Source organism: Oncorhynchus kisutch, linkage group LG6, assembly GCF_002021735.2.
Source record: "Oncorhynchus kisutch isolate 150728-3 linkage group LG6, Okis_V2, whole genome shotgun sequence".
Lineage (NCBI taxonomy): Eukaryota > Metazoa > Chordata > Actinopteri > Salmoniformes > Salmonidae > Oncorhynchus > Oncorhynchus kisutch.
The window spans coordinates 79,255,259-79,273,509 of record NC_034179.2 but is presented as its reverse complement, the minus strand read 5'-3'; the positions used below and the strand labels follow the sequence as shown (position 1 = coordinate 79,273,509).

The 18,251-nt window shown below is 43.2% G+C and overlaps 2 protein-coding genes and 1 long non-coding RNA gene across 10 annotated transcripts; 2 read left to right on the top strand and 1 right to left on the bottom strand.

Annotated features, from left to right (window-relative positions):
• Positions 1-3: 3 nt before the first annotated feature.
• LOC116352718 (serine/arginine-rich splicing factor 2-like) lies at positions 4-3,345 on the top strand. Of its 8 annotated transcripts, XR_004210443.1 has the most exons (5): positions 217-861; positions 1,166-1,460; positions 1,936-2,084; positions 2,568-2,636; positions 3,023-3,345. XR_004210443.1 is itself a non-coding variant. In XM_020493752.2 (3 exons), exons 1-2 carry the CDS (start codon positions 473-475, stop codon positions 1,443-1,445), a joined length of 639 nt encoding a protein of 212 aa, XP_020349341.2. In that variant the 5' UTR covers positions 4-472; the 3' UTR covers positions 1,446-1,460; positions 2,568-3,338. The 8 variants fall into 8 exon arrangements, 2 of the variants coding, with proteins under 2 accessions (XP_020349341.2, XP_031683653.1); XR_004210440.1 differs by having other exon boundaries at positions 2,568-3,345; XR_004210441.1 differs by lacking the exon at positions 1,936-2,084 and having other exon boundaries at positions 218-861.
• Positions 2,830-4,830, bottom strand: LOC116374480 (uncharacterized). Its single transcript, XR_004210447.1, has 3 exons — positions 4,218-4,830; positions 3,951-4,092; positions 2,830-3,788 (listed from the first exon to the last, which is right to left on the bottom strand). It is a non-coding gene; the product is annotated as an uncharacterized LOC116374480 (long non-coding RNA).
• On the top strand, positions 4,823-17,595 carry LOC109884884 (bifunctional arginine demethylase and lysyl-hydroxylase JMJD6-like). The gene is made up of 6 exons (XM_031827792.1): positions 4,823-5,250; positions 6,573-6,961; positions 7,081-7,367; positions 9,555-9,690; positions 10,815-10,953; positions 11,783-17,595. Exons 1-6 carry the CDS (start codon positions 5,122-5,124, stop codon positions 11,912-11,914), a joined length of 1,212 nt encoding a protein of 403 aa, XP_031683652.1. The 5' UTR covers positions 4,823-5,121; the 3' UTR covers positions 11,915-17,595.
• The last annotated feature ends 656 nt before the right edge of the window (positions 17,596-18,251 follow it).

Genomic DNA, 18,251 nt, shown 5'->3' with positions numbered 1-18,251 from the left:
CCCACTGGGAAACTGAGTTTATTTGCTATAGTCTGACGCCAATCTCGTTTCCGGGTCAAAATATTAAAAAACATTACTAAATTGAAAGTATTTTCCATTTGTGTCCCCTCCGAGTAATTTGTATATAATATAATATATTTTGGTGCATTGAATTATGATTTTAAAATGTGTAATTTGAAGTTGCGTTTCCCTCCAAATAAATACGCAGCAGCGTTACTCGTCAACCTCATTCAACGAGGAGGAGCAAGGGGCAACATCTTGTCCTAACAAATGGTCGGTGCTAAGGAAATCGTCATAAATTTGGAAAGCTATATTGCATTTTTTAAAGAAAAACTCGACATATTGCGAGCAGGTTGATTAAGTACAATAATTGTAATCAAAAACTTTAAGCGGGTGTTGACCTTTCACCCACATTTTCTGGTAGTACTGTTGCGTGTTTGTTAGCTAGGCTAACTAAGGCCCTATCTGCAACATGAGCTATGGTAGGCCCCCGCCCGATGTTGAGGGCATGACTTCTCTTAAAGTGGATAATCTGACGTACCGAACCTCACCTGAGACCCTTCGCCGTGTCTTTGAAAAGTATGGTAGGGTAGGAGATGTTTACATCCCCCGAGATCGTTATACGAAAGAGAGCAGAGGGTTCTCCTTTGTGCGATTCCATGACAAGCGGGACGCAGAGGATGCGATGGACGCAATGGATGGTGCCGTGCTGGACGGACGCGAGTTAAGAGTCCAGATGGCCCGTTACGGACGTCCCCCAGATTCGCATCATGGAGGCGGTGGTGACCGTGGTGATCGTGGTGACCGTCGGCGTGGAGGTGCACCCCGGAGGTACGGGGGTGATGGCCGACGAAGTAGGAGGTAAGAGCTGAGCACATGGTTAAGTAGTTGCTCTAGCTCTCCTTCGATTGGGTCGTTTTTCATTGTTAGCTATGTGATAATTTTTTAATGTACGTTAGCTATTATGTCTAGTGTTTGTTTAGGAATTTGAATGTTGCAACGGTACCTTATGGCCCTTGTTTCGATTATGTACCGTCAATCAGCCACCATTACAAGTGTGGTTCATTGACCTGGTAACTTTTGAGGGTGTTGTGGCATTACATTTACAGTTTTTAGATGGGCGATAACTTGACATAACGAACTTACACTCGTTTCTCCTCACCAGTCCAAGGCGTCGGAGACGCAGCAGATCCCGGAGCAGAAGCCGATCTCGTTCCCGCAGCCGCTCCCGCAACAGCCGATCAAGGTCTCGTTCCTACTCTCGCTCCAAGTCTCGCTCCCCTAAGAGAGACAAGGCCAAGTCCCCGTCCAGGTCCCGCTCCAGATCCAAGTCTCCTAAGTCAAAGTCCCGTTCCAGGAGCCACACGCCTGCAGAAAGAGCCTCAAGATCAAGATCCAAGAGTCAGCCCAAGTCACCTGGAGAGAATGGAGCTGAAACCCCATAGATGACTGACAAACTGGTAAGTGTTGTAAATTGTTTGAGGTGAAGGCTAGCATTACACTAGATTGTATGACTAGCATGGGGAGGATGTGATGCGGGGATATTATGTGTGGGATGGATTTGCACTACGTCTCCCTTTTCCATGGTTATCTGTGGTTAAATAGAATGGGGTTGGTTGTGGGATGTCTTGACAATGTGAACTACTTTAAGTCTTTCCACCTCAAAGTGGTTATGCATATTACTGTAACACTGGGCATGGCAAAGAGGAATGAAAAACTGTCCCGTATGGTGGTTGCCTGAAACCCACATTTGATGGATTTTGGGGACTATTCCTTTGTCACAATTTTGTTCTGTCCTGCCCAATGTTCCAGTTCATTATCAGTGTAGAGGAAATTTAGGTCCATTCTTGCATTGTACATATGTGGCATTTGAGAATACATTTTTTACAAAAAATAAAATGTTCATAAAACAAATCTGGAATTCTCTCCTCCAAGCTGCGGAATCCTGTTTGCAAAAGAGGAGTTTGAGGCAGTATGAGCAGTTAGTGAGCTGGGTGTGTGAGCTGTCCGGGCACCTGCTGCTGTGGGGGTTGCTATGGAGCAGGCCGGTTGCAGGTTGCAGTCAGTGTTGGGGTGGTGTTGAGGTACGTCTGCAGGACAATGGACAGAAGCCTTGCATTGTCCTCCAGGTCATGCTCTCTGCTTTTTGGGGGCAAAGACTTGTGCTCAGGAGGGAACCAAGGTTTGTCTAACTGGTTTCTCATGACAAGATTTCTCATTTTTGTGAAGCCCGGGCGTCTCTTGACGTTTGGTTCCTTCCTTGAACCAAATAATTTCAACCATCAGAAACGGGTTTGCATAGCTTTTGATTTGGCTCTTTCTTTCAAATGTAGACTAGTTTCCTACTAATATGGGAGAAATGTGCTATGCACATGAAGTTGGCATTACATTGCCAGCTGATTACACCATACATATGGCCTGGAGGTGTCTCCATGTCTATCTGAAGGGAGGGGTGTGGTAAAGTTAACAAGTCATCGCCACTTCATTACTAGAGGTTGAAAATAACTCAATTTTGTTTGTTTTCCAACACCAGTTTCTTACATCCTTGTCTTTCAAACATTTTTCAGATGAGATGCCAATGAGGACGTCACACTTCAGACTGAGGACCCTGTCATACAATGATTTCTGTGTAAAAGGTTATTGTTGTATCTTGATCAGAAGGCTTTGTGTGGTTTTTTTTTCTTTCTGTTTGCCCAGGCTGCTAGTCTTTCATTGTGCAATGTTTAACAAAAAAATAAACTATACTTAATGTGCTTTTGAGGTAGATGGGCTAAAACTGCTTGGATTTCAATTTGTTGGGCTATTTTAGTTATCTAAAACTGTCAGTGAAGATTTGATGACCTAGCTTTTACAACTGTTATTTTGGGTTTCATGAAGGCCATTACAGAAGTTCAAATGGATAGGGCTTTTAGAATAAGTGACAAGAACCAGGCATGGATTTACTTGCAGGTCAACTTGCTATGTAGCTTTGTTTAATTTCATTGTGACTCTAATCTTCTCTCCTGTATTTTTTGTGCACTAGGCGCAGTTGTGTAGCAGTTGAGTATTGCTGGTTAGCTGTTAAGGTGGCGTGTTGCAGTGCTTGGCTGTTTCCAGTGTTCTCCGGAATGCCCCTGTGGCTACAATGCTGTGATGGTGGCCAACTTAAATGGCTGCTACAAATTCACCATCGGTAGAATGCCTGTCTTTCAACAAGTTAAAAATTCTCTAATTCAGAGCACTAAGTATGTTGTGCTAATTATGTTTAATGCATTCTGTCTTGCCCTTTGTGCATTCCTTTTCCCCCTTGCAAGAGTCTGTATAGGTGTCCAATGTGAAAGCTAATAAAAATTGTCTTCTAAAACATTTGGGTTATCAATTTATTCTGAAACTTTAACAGAACACTACTATACAACGTAAACTATTTTATAATGCATTGAGTTTTGAACCATTGATCTTGTATTGGGTCTTGACTATTTGACTTTTTACTGTGCCTTGCTGACACCATTGTCTTTCATTCAGTTTTCCTTGTCCTCAGTTAATAATTTGTACAGTATGGCTTCCTGGAAGTGTTGATCTTTGTTGGCATAGAATTTCTCCAGTGGAATGTTCCATTTGTGCAGCAATGCCTCTATGGACCAGTCAGCACTGAGACAAAGAAAATCAAAATGATTAATGTTTACTTGACCTTGACTGACAGTCATGGACTGGTCCTGAAAGGCATATCTTCTCTCTTGGTAAGTTGTCCAAAATTGGGCCTCAGTGTTTTTCCTCAAGAGGAAGGAGATGGTCACCAGGACATTTTCAATCTGAAAGTTGTAAATTCACAGTTGCGTTAGATTTGAACGATCTGCTCAGATTTATCCAAACTAACCGGTCAGTCTGAATTCACCTTCAGGCTCATAGAAAATGTCTGATCCCAAGATGTCTAATGGGGGGAGGAGCAGAAGGTCTGGGGAGGTAATACCCACCACAAGCACATTGGGCAGTTCATTCACTTCACAGGTGTGCCTACAGTTCTCCAGACACTGGAAGTTCTGCACTGTCTGACAAGATCACTTGTGCCCCACACTTTGCTGCCACCACACCAGGTAAACTCACGCCAGCCCCAAGCTGTGAACAAACCGCAGTGCATTCTGATTCAATCATTTGTTTTTGAAATAAGTTACACATTTACATGGTAAATAAGTGAATTGGAGAGTGGCCTGATTGTGAATTAGTTTGGTTAAGTAAATTACCTCGCACTGTTTTGTGCATCACCTCCCTATGTGTCGACACATTGTGCTAATACCGCTGCACAGGGCCATACATGCACCTCATATTGTGGATCAAGGACATAGTACAGAGGGGAGAAACGACATGATTACAGTTCACATGAATGTCAACTTCCATTGATTCAGAAAAGTCATCTGTACTCCTCTCCAAGGAACTCGGCAGGCTTCGGGGCCAATTACCACAATGAAGTTGTAGGCGAACTATTATTTAGAGAAGCATTGCTGGTTCCAAATGGCAAAAGTGTAGAGAAAGTGCGCAAAAACCTCAGGGATGGAAACATTCAGTGATTGCTTTGGATCCTCGTATTCTTCGAATGTGAACGATTTCTGCACTGTTGGACATCTCAGTTGCTCTGTTTTCCATTTACCGTCCCAATTGTGAGAGTAAATAAATTGTGGTAAAACAATACGTTTACTATCATAAAACCCGTCTCCGGAAAAACAGACACGCTTGCGACTGTCTGCTGAAGGACGTGGGAAACTAGGCGTATTCCATATTTTATCCAATCGGTTTTCTCGGATGTATGGCTCGCTAAAATATGTGACCAAGGAGCTTCCTACGGCTCTCTGGGTGGGCGGGTTTTAAATTGTAGGGACCCCGGGTTTGGTTGCAAGAGCATTGTTGTAGTTAGCCCCTTAGCTAATTTAATCCGGGCAGCTTCCTCCTCGCTATTAAAAGTGCGCTTAGAACAACATCTTAATTTTAAGGCCAACGGGTCGTGTTTCAGTAACACCAACAAAGTACTCGTATGAAGTTGCTTAACCGTTTAACGTTCGCTTCACTACTAGCAAGTTAAGCTAGCAAATGTGTTTCTCTATGCACCCCAGTCTAGCTAGCTAGCTAACTCAAGTGCCTAAATTCGCAGGAATGAACCATAAAAGTAAGAAGAGGATCAAAGAGGCGAAGCGGAGCGCCAGACCTGAGCTGAAGGACTCTTCAGACTGGACGAAACATGATTATTGCGATACTTTCGATGTGTCACACCGCTCAGTGAAGGTAAACTGTCGGTAGCAAGTTATCCATGCTAGGCTAGTTAGCCATGTTAGCTCTTTCAACACGTTTCACCTTACAAAACCAGTGCGGATGGTCACGTAGGCTGCTGCTGCACTTTCAGCGCACAGCGGTCTTCATTGGCGCAACTGTCAAATCGGTCAGTCTGGACTCAAACGCTGTACCACAGCCCATTCGGTTAATTATTGACCACATTGGTTTGACGGTGTATAGTTAATTTTTTGTGAAATCGTGACATTGTTACATTTGTATTTCATTGAGGCTTACATGTGATTTATTAGCCAGTCACCACCAACAGGTAGCCGGCCTACTGACCCATGTTCTCAGACCCAATAGACAGCTGATGATGGTATTTTGTCCACCTCGATCCACTGTTTATATTTGATAAGAAGACTGTAATTGTATTATGTCTGTAGGAATTATTGCCCTTGTCCTCAGAGATAAACAGGAAAGCCCATACCTTTTCCACAGTGTGTCCTGATTAAACACTGTTATATTGACACAATCACTACAACAATGTATGATTGATAATGCATTGATCTTAAAACCAACTTCATTGTTAACTGTATGTTTGAAATAAGCCCACTGGAGGGCATTTTCTTTGCTCCATGTGGGACACTGGGTTATTGCCAAGTGGTTCAGCAGGATATTTGTTATCACAAGAGTTAAGAAGGGCTGCTCTGGGTTGCTAAGTATACCCATGACACTCGAAGCTTAGGTAGTTTCAAGAGTTGTCCTATAGGTTAACAACTCATCTCAGCATTTTTGTTTCATTCCTTCTCTTTTGGGGTTGAGCTTCTGAACTTAAGCTGACAAGGTACAAATGTTGTTCTGCCCCTGAACCAGGCAGTTAACCCACTGTTCCTAGGCTGTCATTGAAAATGAGAATTGGTTCTTAACTGACTTGCCTAGTAAAATACATTTAAAATTTCATTCCATGTAAAAGCAGAACAAAAATGCCCATGACCTTTTGTATTCCCTTTGCCCCCGATCAGACTATATCAAATGGTCTTCCTCCGAGTCTACTCCTTAATGTTCCAGTTGGTTGCATTGCATTCAAAAACAGTTGATCTTTTATTGTGATGCAGTTTTGTAAAACACTCAACCTCAATCTGTGAGACCAATACTAGGCCCAATGACTGGGAAGCATTAAGTCAGAAATGACTAGTGTTCCCTTTGAATTCAGTTCAATGTAATTTATATTGATAGAAAGGTTATTGATTAAAGTAGTCGTACATTCATGAAATGTAGCCCTCAACCCTCTCTCTTTCACACACACAAACTGACATGACATATGCGTCTCACAGGACAATGTTGAGCGTGTGGACACCCTGCGTCTCAGCGCAGAGGAGTTCATCCAGCGCTTCGAGAGGCCCTACAAACCTGTGGTGCTACTCAACTGTCAGGACACCTGGCCCGCACGTGAGAAGTGGACCATGGAGCGCCTCAAACGTAAGTACCGCAACCAGAAGTTCAAGTGTGGCGAGGACAACGACGGTTACTCTGTGAAGATGAAGATGAAGTACTACGTGGAGTACCTGGAGTCCACACAGGACGACAGCCCACTCTATATTTTCGACAGCAGCTACGGCGAGCACGCCAAGCGCCGTAAGCTGCTGGAGGACTACCAGGTGCCAGTTTACTTTAGGGACGACCTCTTCCAGTTCGCCGGGGAGAAGCGTCGGCCTCCTTACAGGTAAGAGCTATTCTCAGTAACATTGTTAACTAAAATAGCTGCAATGTTATTGTATGTTCTGTGAAGTTGAACTAACTCTAGTAACACCTGTCCCTTTATTTTTCTGTATTTTTTCTCAGATGGTTTGTAATGGGTCCTGCCCGCTCTGGCACTGGCATCCACATTGACCCGCTGGGTACGAGTGCCTGGAATGCCCTGGTGCAGGGGCACAAGCGCTGGTGCTTGTTCCCCACCCACACGCCCCGGGAGCTGATCAAGGTGACCCGGGATGACGGGGGCAACCAGCAGGACGAGGCCATCACCTGGTTTAACGTGGTGTACCCACGCACCCAGCAGCCAACCTGGCCTGCTGAGTTCAGACCCCTGGAGATTCTGCAGGGACCAGGGGAGACCGTGTTTGTCCCTGGTCAGTGGGCTACTGCTGCCATTTTATAGATGTTTGGTCTGTCTTTCACTTTGAATACTGTTTGACTGGAGAGAGTGAAGTAGTTTTAATCTTCAGCGTTGAATCATTTGTCAGGATCTGAAAAGGCCAGGGTTCAGTTAGTTAGGAAATATATTATATAAAAGTAGGGCAGAACATACAGTGAGTATGAAAGGTCTTTGATGAGAAGTGATATACCAATATTATGTGCTGTGTGTATATGTACATATACGTGTATATATACAGTAACAGTAAAAAGTTTGGACACTTTCTCATTCAAGTTTTTCTTTATTTTAACTATTCTCTACATTGTAGAATAATAGTGAAGACTTCAAAACTATGACATAACACATATGGAATCATGTAGTAACCAAAAAAGTGTTAAACAAATCAAAATATATTTTATATTAGCCACCCTTTGCCTTGATGACAGCTTTGTACACTCTTGGCATTCTCTCAACCAGCTTCATGAGGTAGTCACTTGCAATGTATTTCAATTAACAGGTGTGTCTTGTTAAACATTAATTTCTGGAATTTCTTTCCTTAATGTGTTTGAGCCAATCCTTTGTGTTGTGACAAGGTAGGGGTGGTATACTGAAGATAGCCTAATATAGTACAAATAAAGAAAAACCCTTGAATGAGTAGATATATCCAAATGTTTGACTGGTACTGTATATATATGTGTGTGTGTGTGTGTGTGTGTGTGTGTGTGTGTATGCCATACACTCACCAGCCAGTTTATTAGATAAAGTACCGACCCCCCCTTTGCCTCCAGAACAGCCTGAATTCTTTGGAGCATGGATTCTACAAAATGTCAGAACATTTGTTGCTCAATTGATATCAAGGGACCCTAACGTGTGGCAGGAAAACATTCCCCACACCAATACACCACTGCCACCAGCCTGTACCAGGCAGGATGGGTCCATGGACTCATGCTGCTTACGCCAAATCCTGACGCAACAGGAGCCGGGATCCGTAGGACCAGACAATGATTTTCCACTTTCCAATTGTCTAGTGTTGGTGATCGCGTGCCCACTGCAGCAGCGTCGTCTTATTTTTAGCTGATAGAAGTGGAACCCTCTATGGTCGTCTGCTGCAATAGCCCATCCGTGACAAGGGCCGAAGAGTTGTGTGTTCTGAGATGCCGTTCACACCACTGTTGTACTGCGCCGTTATTTGTCTGTTTGTGGCAAGCCTGTTAGCTTACATGATTCTTCACATTCTCCCTCGACCTCTCATCCATGAGAGAGGTCACAGGACTGCTGCTGACTGGATATTTTGTGTTTGTCGCACCATTCTCTGTAAATCCTAGACATTGTCGTGCGCGAAAAGCCCAGGAGGGTGGCAGTTTCTGAGATACTGGAACTGATGTGCCTGGTACCAACGGTCATACCAAACTCAGTCGCTTAGGTCACTCGTTTTACTCATTCTAACGTTTAAACGAGCAGTAACTTGATGCCTCTGCCTGCTTTTTATTGTAAGCCACGGCCACATGACTCACTGTCTGTAGGAGCGATCCATTTTGTATGTAATAAACTGTCCGGTGATATGTAATGTATGTATTCACAGCTTTTCACTTTCACTATGTAGCTGGGCTATTCTAGCTATCCCGTTTCTGCTAGCTCTCTCCATGAATATCAACAAGAAGTGTAGCCACCACCTTGTTTACAACTACACTTACTGTGGGGCTCAGTGATCGACATGGTTGCAGAGGTTAATCCAGTGTTACTGATCTACCCTAATACCCTGCACCCTCCTGCGTTAACTGACTGATAAAACAGGATTAAACTCTGTTTCCTTTGGATCTGGGCCAGATCTTGAACTTTTCCTGTTTACTCAAGTTGGAGACCAGAATATTAGGTCCTGATGGCTGAGAGAGTGTATGTGAGGGAGTGTGTTTGTTTCAAGAGCAGAACCCTGTTGGACAGGCTGTTCTGTCTCCTCTGAAGATGTCCATCCATACCTTTACTATTTCTGTCTATCCACCCACCTCTTCCTCCACTCCATAAAGGTCTTGTAAACTAATGACTAAGATTTTCATCAAAATGTCCTCGGACAGAGTATGTTTTCTGCCATGTGAGAAGGTCAGATGGTGTATTATTGTACTTGGCCATTCTGTGGTTTGGTGATCTGAAACCTAATCCTGATCATCTCTTGCTTGTTCTCTAGGAGGCTGGTGGCATGTGGTTCTCAACATTGACACCACCATCGCTATCACTCAGAACTTTGCCAGCACCACCAACTTCCCCATCGTGTGGCATAAAACTGTGCGGGGCCGGCCCAAGCTATCGAGGAAGTGGTATCGGTAAGCACTCCTAACAGAACAGCTGTAGGAACACCTCGTGAAAGAAGAAACTTTTAAAGATTTTGTCTGTCGGGAGGCTGTAGAATATGAGGAACAATTCTGCACACACTGGGTTTTATGTCACTGTTTATTTGGACCAATTACAATTTAGCAAGGGTGAACTTTCACCTGGCATCTTTAGAATTTTCAGATGGGAAGGGGTTAGTTTGGTCCATAGACGGCCGAGATGATTATAGAGGGGATGTGAACCTCTAGGGCCTCCAAACTCGTTTTTTCATTGTTTCCCTCTAGTCAGGGACTGATTTAGACCTGGGACACCAGGTGGGTGCAATTTAATTATCAGGTAGAACAGAAAACCAGCAGGCTCCGGACCTCGTAGGGTAAGAGTTGAATACATCTGGTCTATAGGATCTGCCCTGGTTCTGTCATTCGCACTAGGCCAAACATTTCACGACCACCTGCTCCCATCACATCCAGTAGCTGGTCAGAGGGCAGCATTCATGTAAGATTTGGTTCTGGGCTTCCAAACTTATGGGAACCAATAAAAAATGTGTTGGCAGGTTCTGTAAAGAATGGGTCCTGCCCGCTCTGGCACTGGCATCCACATTGAACCTCTGGGTACGAGTACCTGGGATGTGTTGGTGCAAAGGCACAAGTTCTGATGCTTCTTCCCCACCCACGAGATCTGGGAGCAACGAGGACCAAAAGCCCCAGTCCATACATTGGGCAACATTTTCGTGGTCCAAAGGGGCACTGATTTGTGCAAAAACTACTGCAAACTCATTTATAATCTGGCAGCGTAATTTAATTTGTAACTTCAACAATGTGCGTTATATTGTGTGATTATTTAACTAGAGTTTGATAACCAAGCAATACATAAATAGTCGCCTCCTTATAATGGACCTTGCTGAAGAGTTTCAAATTAAATCATACTGCCAAATTTTTGCAAAAATGTCACCCATAGCTGCCTTTGTAGGTACCTCAATGGGAAAATACATTGTAGAAAAATGGCCTCTGATATTCCTTTACATGGTATTTAATGATAATGTTCTAATATATTTGCAACCAGATCCACTAACTTTCACAAGGAGGGTATTTATTTTCATACATAAAATCTCTCTTAGTATCCTGAAGCAGGAGAGGCCAGACATGGCTACCCTGGCAGACAAAGTGGACCTCCAGGAATCAACTGGCATCGCCTCGGACAGCTCCAGTGACTCTTCCTCCTCCTCTTCCTCCAGCTCCTCTGACTCAGACTCAGAGGTACATCCCGTTCCCTCAAAAAACACACACATACAGTGTGACATTCACACATGGATATACAGTAGCCCCCTACTCTAGGGACCCCTGAGCTGGGTGTAAGATAGAGGGCAGCAGGCACCTGTTCACGTGCGGGCAGATGTCATGGGGTCTGCCACAGATGTGCATGTGAAACGGCCACACATACTGTAAGCCACACACGTCCCCTCACTCTGAAATGCTGTAATGCAAAGGTCCTGTCTCTCACTACTGCATGCAGGCAACAACATGCCATGATGTTACATTTAGAAGGCAGTCAGAGATGATAGAAGAAATTACAACGACTTACAATGAGCATATATTACATATCCCTGCCTTAACATGCTCCTTCCTATATAATGCCTTTCATGTTAAGGTTATATTGTTCCCTCTAAGTGGTCCTGCTGGGTCACAGAAACGTGGCCACAGGTCTTGGGTTTCTGGAACTGGGGGAACTGGTATTGAATAGCTTGGTGGACAGCATGCCCCTCCAGTTACATATACATCCATATCGGGTTGAGCTGTTGGGTGGAGGTTGGGGGTTACCCTTGTGTAATGGTTGGTAGGCCCTGCCTTCCCCCTGGAGAGAATATTCTGTTCTACTGGTTGAACAAGAACACTACTGTCGTCAGATGATTGTCTGTATATAGCATGTTAAATTGGTAACGGGTGTTTGTGAGTAGACAGTGTGTATGAGGGACAGTGACACCTAGTCCCCCCCTATTATGTAAATGTAATAGACATGTAGTATGTTCTATGGAGAGATGTATCTAAGACCTTCCCCGCCTCTCTGGTTTGCCCCTCTCCCCTACAGGCTGAGTCGGGCTCGGAGGGGGACGCCATGTCTCACAGGCGGAAGAAGAGGAAGACGTGCAGTATGATATCCAACGGAGACAGCAGCACCAAGGACGACTGTGTCAGCAAAGAGCGCAGCTCCTCCCGGTGACCCCCTCGCTCCGCCCAGCCTCGCCAAAAGGCCACACCCAGGGGGACTCTCGCATGAAGAGCGGCCAATTTGTTTGTTTTCATTTGTGTGTCTCCAAAGGAGAGTCTGGTGGCCCTCTGTCAGTCTGTTGGATAGATAAGAGAGTCAGCCTACCCCTAGGCTGTGATAAAGGAGATTCCCCCTGAGGCACGGACCTCTTGGAGATTTATCTGCCACCGCTCAGCTTCTAGTCAAACGTCAATCTATATTGCTGTTGCTTGTGGGGTGTGGGAAGAGCAGTATTTCAGTGCGAGGGAGGGGTGTTGACCTTTGGAGAGAGGTGGGCTGTTGCCTTGTTGGGTCTGAGGCAGGGAGCCTATCAGGCTGGCCTGTCTCCTCTACAGTGCCATGGTCTTATGTTGCTCAGTGGGGAAAAGTTTTCTATTCACAGTGAGATGATGGATGGATAGATAGGTGTGCTTTGGATTGACTTTACTTTGCAGTATATGGGATGCCAGTTGAGTTTTATCATGGCAGAGTTAACCATCTTTAGATATTAAAGGGTACTGTGAGTTTTGTAAGTTGATACTGAATGACAGGGTAAGGGTGGAGGGAGATGCTGCCTTCTTAGACTGCAAAAAAGCCACAGATTTTATATTTTTTATTTAACATTTCTGTTTTCATTCTCTGGGCTTATTTTGCTAGTAACAGTTGAACTGGTATGCGTATGTCCTGCAATCAATACAGTTAATTCAGTTTCAGTTAATTAAATTAAATGGTTAGCAAATCAACAGTTCACAATCCAGTCAATACCATTTAACAGATCTAGAAAGCAATGAAAAGATTGCATAGTGGCATTTCTCTTTCATATCATATTAATCTGCTGTTGGCATCTGTAATGCACACGTGTCTAGTGAAACAACAGCTTTTCCAAGACTTAGCCCAAGTCATCCAGCAACAACTGTAAAGGCCAGGGGATCCCCACCTGACTTAGATTTAGCCAGTTCAGCTTGACATTCAAAAGCTTGACCTTTTAGGAGGAAATTGCTTATACTACACTCCCTTAGCTCCAGGCTGGGTAAGATGAATCACTCTCAGGTGCCACAAATGAATGTTGGGCTATCAACAACAAAATTCCACCCAAGAAACAACAACAATATTGCCTGGTTATGTCATGTTTCTATGACTTTAATTATTATATATATTTTAATTTAACCTTTTTATTTAGCTAGTTAAAATCAGTTAAAAACAAATTATTATTTACAATGACAGCCTACCCTGGCCAAACACGGACGACGCTGGGCCAATTGTGCGCCGCCCTATGGGACTCTCAATCATGGCCAGATGTGATACAGCTTGGATCCGAACCAAGGACTGTAGTGATGCCTCTTGCACTGAGATGCAGTGCCTTAGACCGCTGCACCACTTGGGATTAATTTAATTACGTATGGGTAACTCACACAATTTTCAAAATGGTATGATAACAATTGTTATTGTCTCTCGTGTAAAAGTGAGCCCTTTGCTGCTATATTAATTAACATTTTAAGATGAATGAAATCAAACTATTGAAATAATTTGACATTACACAGCTATACTGTACATCAGGGGTGTCCATTTTTCCGGAGAACGATCTCAAATGACATGCCTAAAACCAAATCGAAACTGTGTAGAAATTATAGTGGACATCATTTTATAGTCTCTGAACTCTGTCCAGCTTGTTAACAGTCATCGAAATGAAAGCTAGACAGTCGGGGAGCATAGAAAATTTGATGGATAGAGAACTATTGTTTTTGCCAATTTTGACAGCAAGGAATATAACCAATAGAAGTGGACCTCAGTGAAGACAGAATGTGGCCCTTTGGGGCAAAATGAGTGTAACACCCCTGTTGTAGATGCTGGTTTCCCAGACCCAGATCATGCCTATTCCTGGTCCAAAAAGCACTTTCAGAGAAGTCTATCACGGTTGCCTTTTAGTCCAAGATTAGAATGAACCTCTTTCCACGAAAGGAGCCCTAGGTGTTTGATCTTGTGTTCTCATTCTGAGACCCCATTTTATATTCTCCATCACATACAGAAGGGGGCACCAATGCCAGAGTTCTCACACTACCTTGGCATTAGTGTGTAGGTTACAGTCCAGGAGATACAGTTGTGTTGAAAGTAGAAATGAGGGCTGGCACAGGGAAAAGTTTAAACATATTGTAGGCCTTGTAGTTGCACATCTTGATCTTATTTCTCTGTGTAGTACAGCTAAGGGGGTTTGTGAAATGTTGCAAATACATTTTATGTGAGGGGATAGGTAGATATTTTGGACAGACTAAATTCATGGTTCTTTCCACGTGGCTTCTAGGTTATGTGGCATATGCTGCTCTACAATGATTCAACTGCTTTGTATTTCGTTAGTGTAAATTCAAACAAAAGCAACTAGCTAATACATTACTGTTATTCAGCAAATACAAATTAATGGTTTGAATGCAGATTCTGCTTGTATAACTTTGTTCTGTGGGGTTAACATGGAGTCAAGTGAATACTGTTTTTTTGTGCTTTAAAATGTGGCTTTGTCATCTAAAATGATTGAAAGTACTTTGAAATATGTGAATTGCTGTATGTCTGTGCAGTAGGTGTTTTCCACTGTCTTTAGACAAAAGTGCCTATACGTACCAATTAATACTGTCATTGGCCTGCAGATGAGAGGTTGTGTTGCTACTTGTGGTCAATGCGTCTGGTGTTTGCGCTGTTTTTAACCCATTAGGTGCTCACCTCATGTCAAGCATTTAGCACTATTACGATCCCTGGGGTCGGTCACATAGTGCCTTGGATCTGATGGGGGAATGGTGTGAACCAGGAGCCTACGTGGGTACATCTCAGTGGTCTAATGTGGCTTCCTTTGGTCAACCTCTTCCCTTCAGCCGCACTGATCCAAATCTACAGGACTGGAAAAAGGAAGCCCTCTATTAGGGTTCCGTCATATTGCTTTCACCTATCCTGTCTGTCCAGATCAGGGCTTTCACCTATCCCGTCGGTCCAGATCAGGGCTTTCACCTATCCCGTCGGTCCAGATCAGGGCTTTCACCTATCCCGTCGGTCCAGATCAGGGCTTTCACCTATCCCGTCTGTCCAGATCAGGGCTTTCACCTATCCCGTCTGTCCAGATCAGGGCTTTCACCTATCCCGTCGGTCCAGATCAGGGCTTTCACCTATCCCGTCTGTCCAGATCAGGGCTTTCACCTATCCCGTCTGTCCAGATCAGGGCTTTCACCTATCCCGTCGGTCCAGATCAGGGCTTTCACCTATCCCGTCGGTCCAGATCAGGGCTTTCACCTATCCCGTCGGTCCAGATCAGGGCTTTCACCTATCCCGTCGGTCCAGATCAGGGCTTTCACCTATCCCGTCGGTCCAGATCAGGGCTTTCACCTATCCCGTCGGTCCAGATCAGGGCAGATAAAGGAGAATGATGAGAAGAAGCCATTTTAAGATATTTAGATGTACACCCAGACATACCTTGACGCTAACCAGATCAAAGTTAATAAATTCTTTTTTCATGCAGCAACGTGCTAGTATGTTTCATTCTACATATCCATAGTTTCATCCCAATTTATCAGAAACCCTTTACAGATTGTTTATAGATTTCCAACTAAATCAATAAATTGTTCAACTAACTATCCAAAACCATTGGCCTGCCCTTACCTTAACCCCATATCAGTGGTGTTGCAGTTGTTAGTTAGTTCGGTTAAGCTAGAGATGTGTTTTTTTGCATGGGCTGTGTCTCAGTCCACTGCATCCGCCTATGTGGCCTTTCCACATCTGCGGTTGAAAGTGTTAGAGCTACAGCTCAGTTCATCAGACCAGAAAATGTCTGTAGCATCTGAATGGTTTGGCCTACAACCAATGTTCCCTCTAATTGTTTTCGGCACTGAGCAAATTTCAGGTCTGCTGAGTACAAACTTGAACATTGTGAAAGTTCTGTGTATACTTCCGGTGCGTGTTTACTGTGAACACTGAGTCTGTACCCACTTTAAGTTAGTTTTAACAGTAATCAAGTAGGCTACTGTGGATATTTGATCATAATGTAGGCCTACCAGAGTGGCCTATCATCAGAAACAATGGAGAAAATGCATCCCGTAACACTTGAACATGGAAATAGCTATCATTCAGGCTACAGTAGCAGCCAATGTGTGGTGTTCATTGTAGGCTTATATTACATGAGACTTGGAAAAAAACATGCAGGGCTTGACATGAATCTCTTTAATGTCCTTCAGACAAGGAGGTGACTGAAAATGTTGTGTTTGATGCAAGGAACCACTTTACAAAATAAAATCCATTATTATTCCCATACTGTTATTACAGAGAACCAGTCAAATTATGCTACCCTCTGCCTTTTGGGTACTTAGTTTATTCAAGCCTGTCTGAAAATACAACACTGCCCCTTTAAGACAAGAAAAAAGCTATTTACTTGACTCACTTTTCAAAGATGATTAGAAATGCACACGTGTTGTGTTCTTGTAGGAAGCAATCACTCCCCCATTGAAAATCATCTATAACTGGGCTAATAACTCACTATCAAAGGGTATGAACAAATGTGCACACGTGGCTACATGTAGCTCTCGATTAAATCTCAAAACAAGCACATCTACTCATGACCACTCATGTGAATTTTTTCTGCCACCCACATACAGGAAAACGGATCCAAATTAACATTATTACGTACTCCATCACTCATGTTATCTACTTGATTAAATGTCCATGTGGGTTGTGTTATGTAGGTAAAACCTCTCGTTCTCTCAAACAGAATCAGTGAACATAAGTTCAATCATTAGAAATGACATGGACGAGACAGCCTACAGGGAGGAGGTGAGGGCTCTCAGAGTGATGTCAGGAGAATAACCTCAACATCAACAAAACAAAGGAGATGATCATGGACTTCAGGAAACAGTAGAGGGAGCACCCCCTATCCACATCGATGGGACAGCAAGGTGGAAAGTTTTAAGTTCCTCGGCGTACATATCACTGACAAACTGAAATGGTCCACCCATACAGACAGTGTGGTGAAGAAGAGGCGACAGCGCCTCTTCAACCTCAGGAGGCTGAAGAAATTTGGCTTGTCACCTAAAACCCTCACAAACTTTTACAGATGCACAATTGAGAGCATCCTTTCAGGCTGTATCACCACCTGGTTCAGCAACTGCACTGCCCACAACCACAGGGCTCTCCAGAGGGTGGTACGGTCTGCACAACCCATCACTGGGGGAGGTGGATATGAATAATACTCTGAGCAAAAGAGAATGTTTTGGGATTTTCACCCTCCAGAAATTATTCCTGAAAGGTCTTAATGGTGAAATGACCATGCATGTTATGTTGTAAATGTGAACATGAATTATTGCCATCACTTCAGATTACTCTGACATTTTTTCTTGCATTGTACCAAATGATTTATGAAAACTTACTTGTCCTCATTGTGGTTTTATAGGCTTGTATAATATGTTTTATGTACAGACTTTATTAGAATTAGAATGAAATGCACATTGTTATATTTTGTAACACTTGCTTATTTTCCCTCGGCTCCAACCCCATTTTATGCTTTGGACCAATGTGGATGGAGCAATGTCTACATAAGGGTACAAATTGTAAACACTCACAAAAGCTCTGATGAAGGCCTTGAGGCCGATACGTAAAGCTTAATTAATAAAGAGCAGTGATACTAGCAAGAGCGGTGTGCCGGTTTCTTCTTTTTTCTCACCTATCAGCTGGTTCATTCCTACAATGTGGTGACTTTTGGACCTCATAACTTTTGAAAGAAAAAAGTAAATGCAAGTATTCTATCAGAAAAGGGAAATATTTGACTTTTCGAAAAAACATATTGGTCAAGCTCAGGCACATGTAAGGTGCATAATCCTAACAGGGTGGGAATTTGGAGCCTAAATTAGCCATAGCTCTTTGAGTGAGAAAGATTGAGCTAGCATAATGGTGACCACTTGGAACAGGATTTTAACTTCTCTGTCACACATTTTTTAACATTTAGAAATGTTGCCAAATGTCTCTGTAATTTAGCCCAACAGGGTGAAAATGTATGAGTGGGACATACAGACTAACATGAAATGTGGAAAAATATATAAAACTGAGTTTATATTTATTTAGCTTTGCACCATTGTTTTCCCATCAAAGACATGATGACACTTCCTGAATGTGGTGTCATTGTAGGAAGTTTTTTTTTCTTAAATGGAGAATTACAACAAATTAACAGGGTGGAATGTAATATCAGGGACACAGAGAAAATACAAAATAATAATAAATACAATAATCATGAAGAAAACTATTGATAAGATAGAATATAACTAGGACTATAAAATAATGGAAGAAAGAT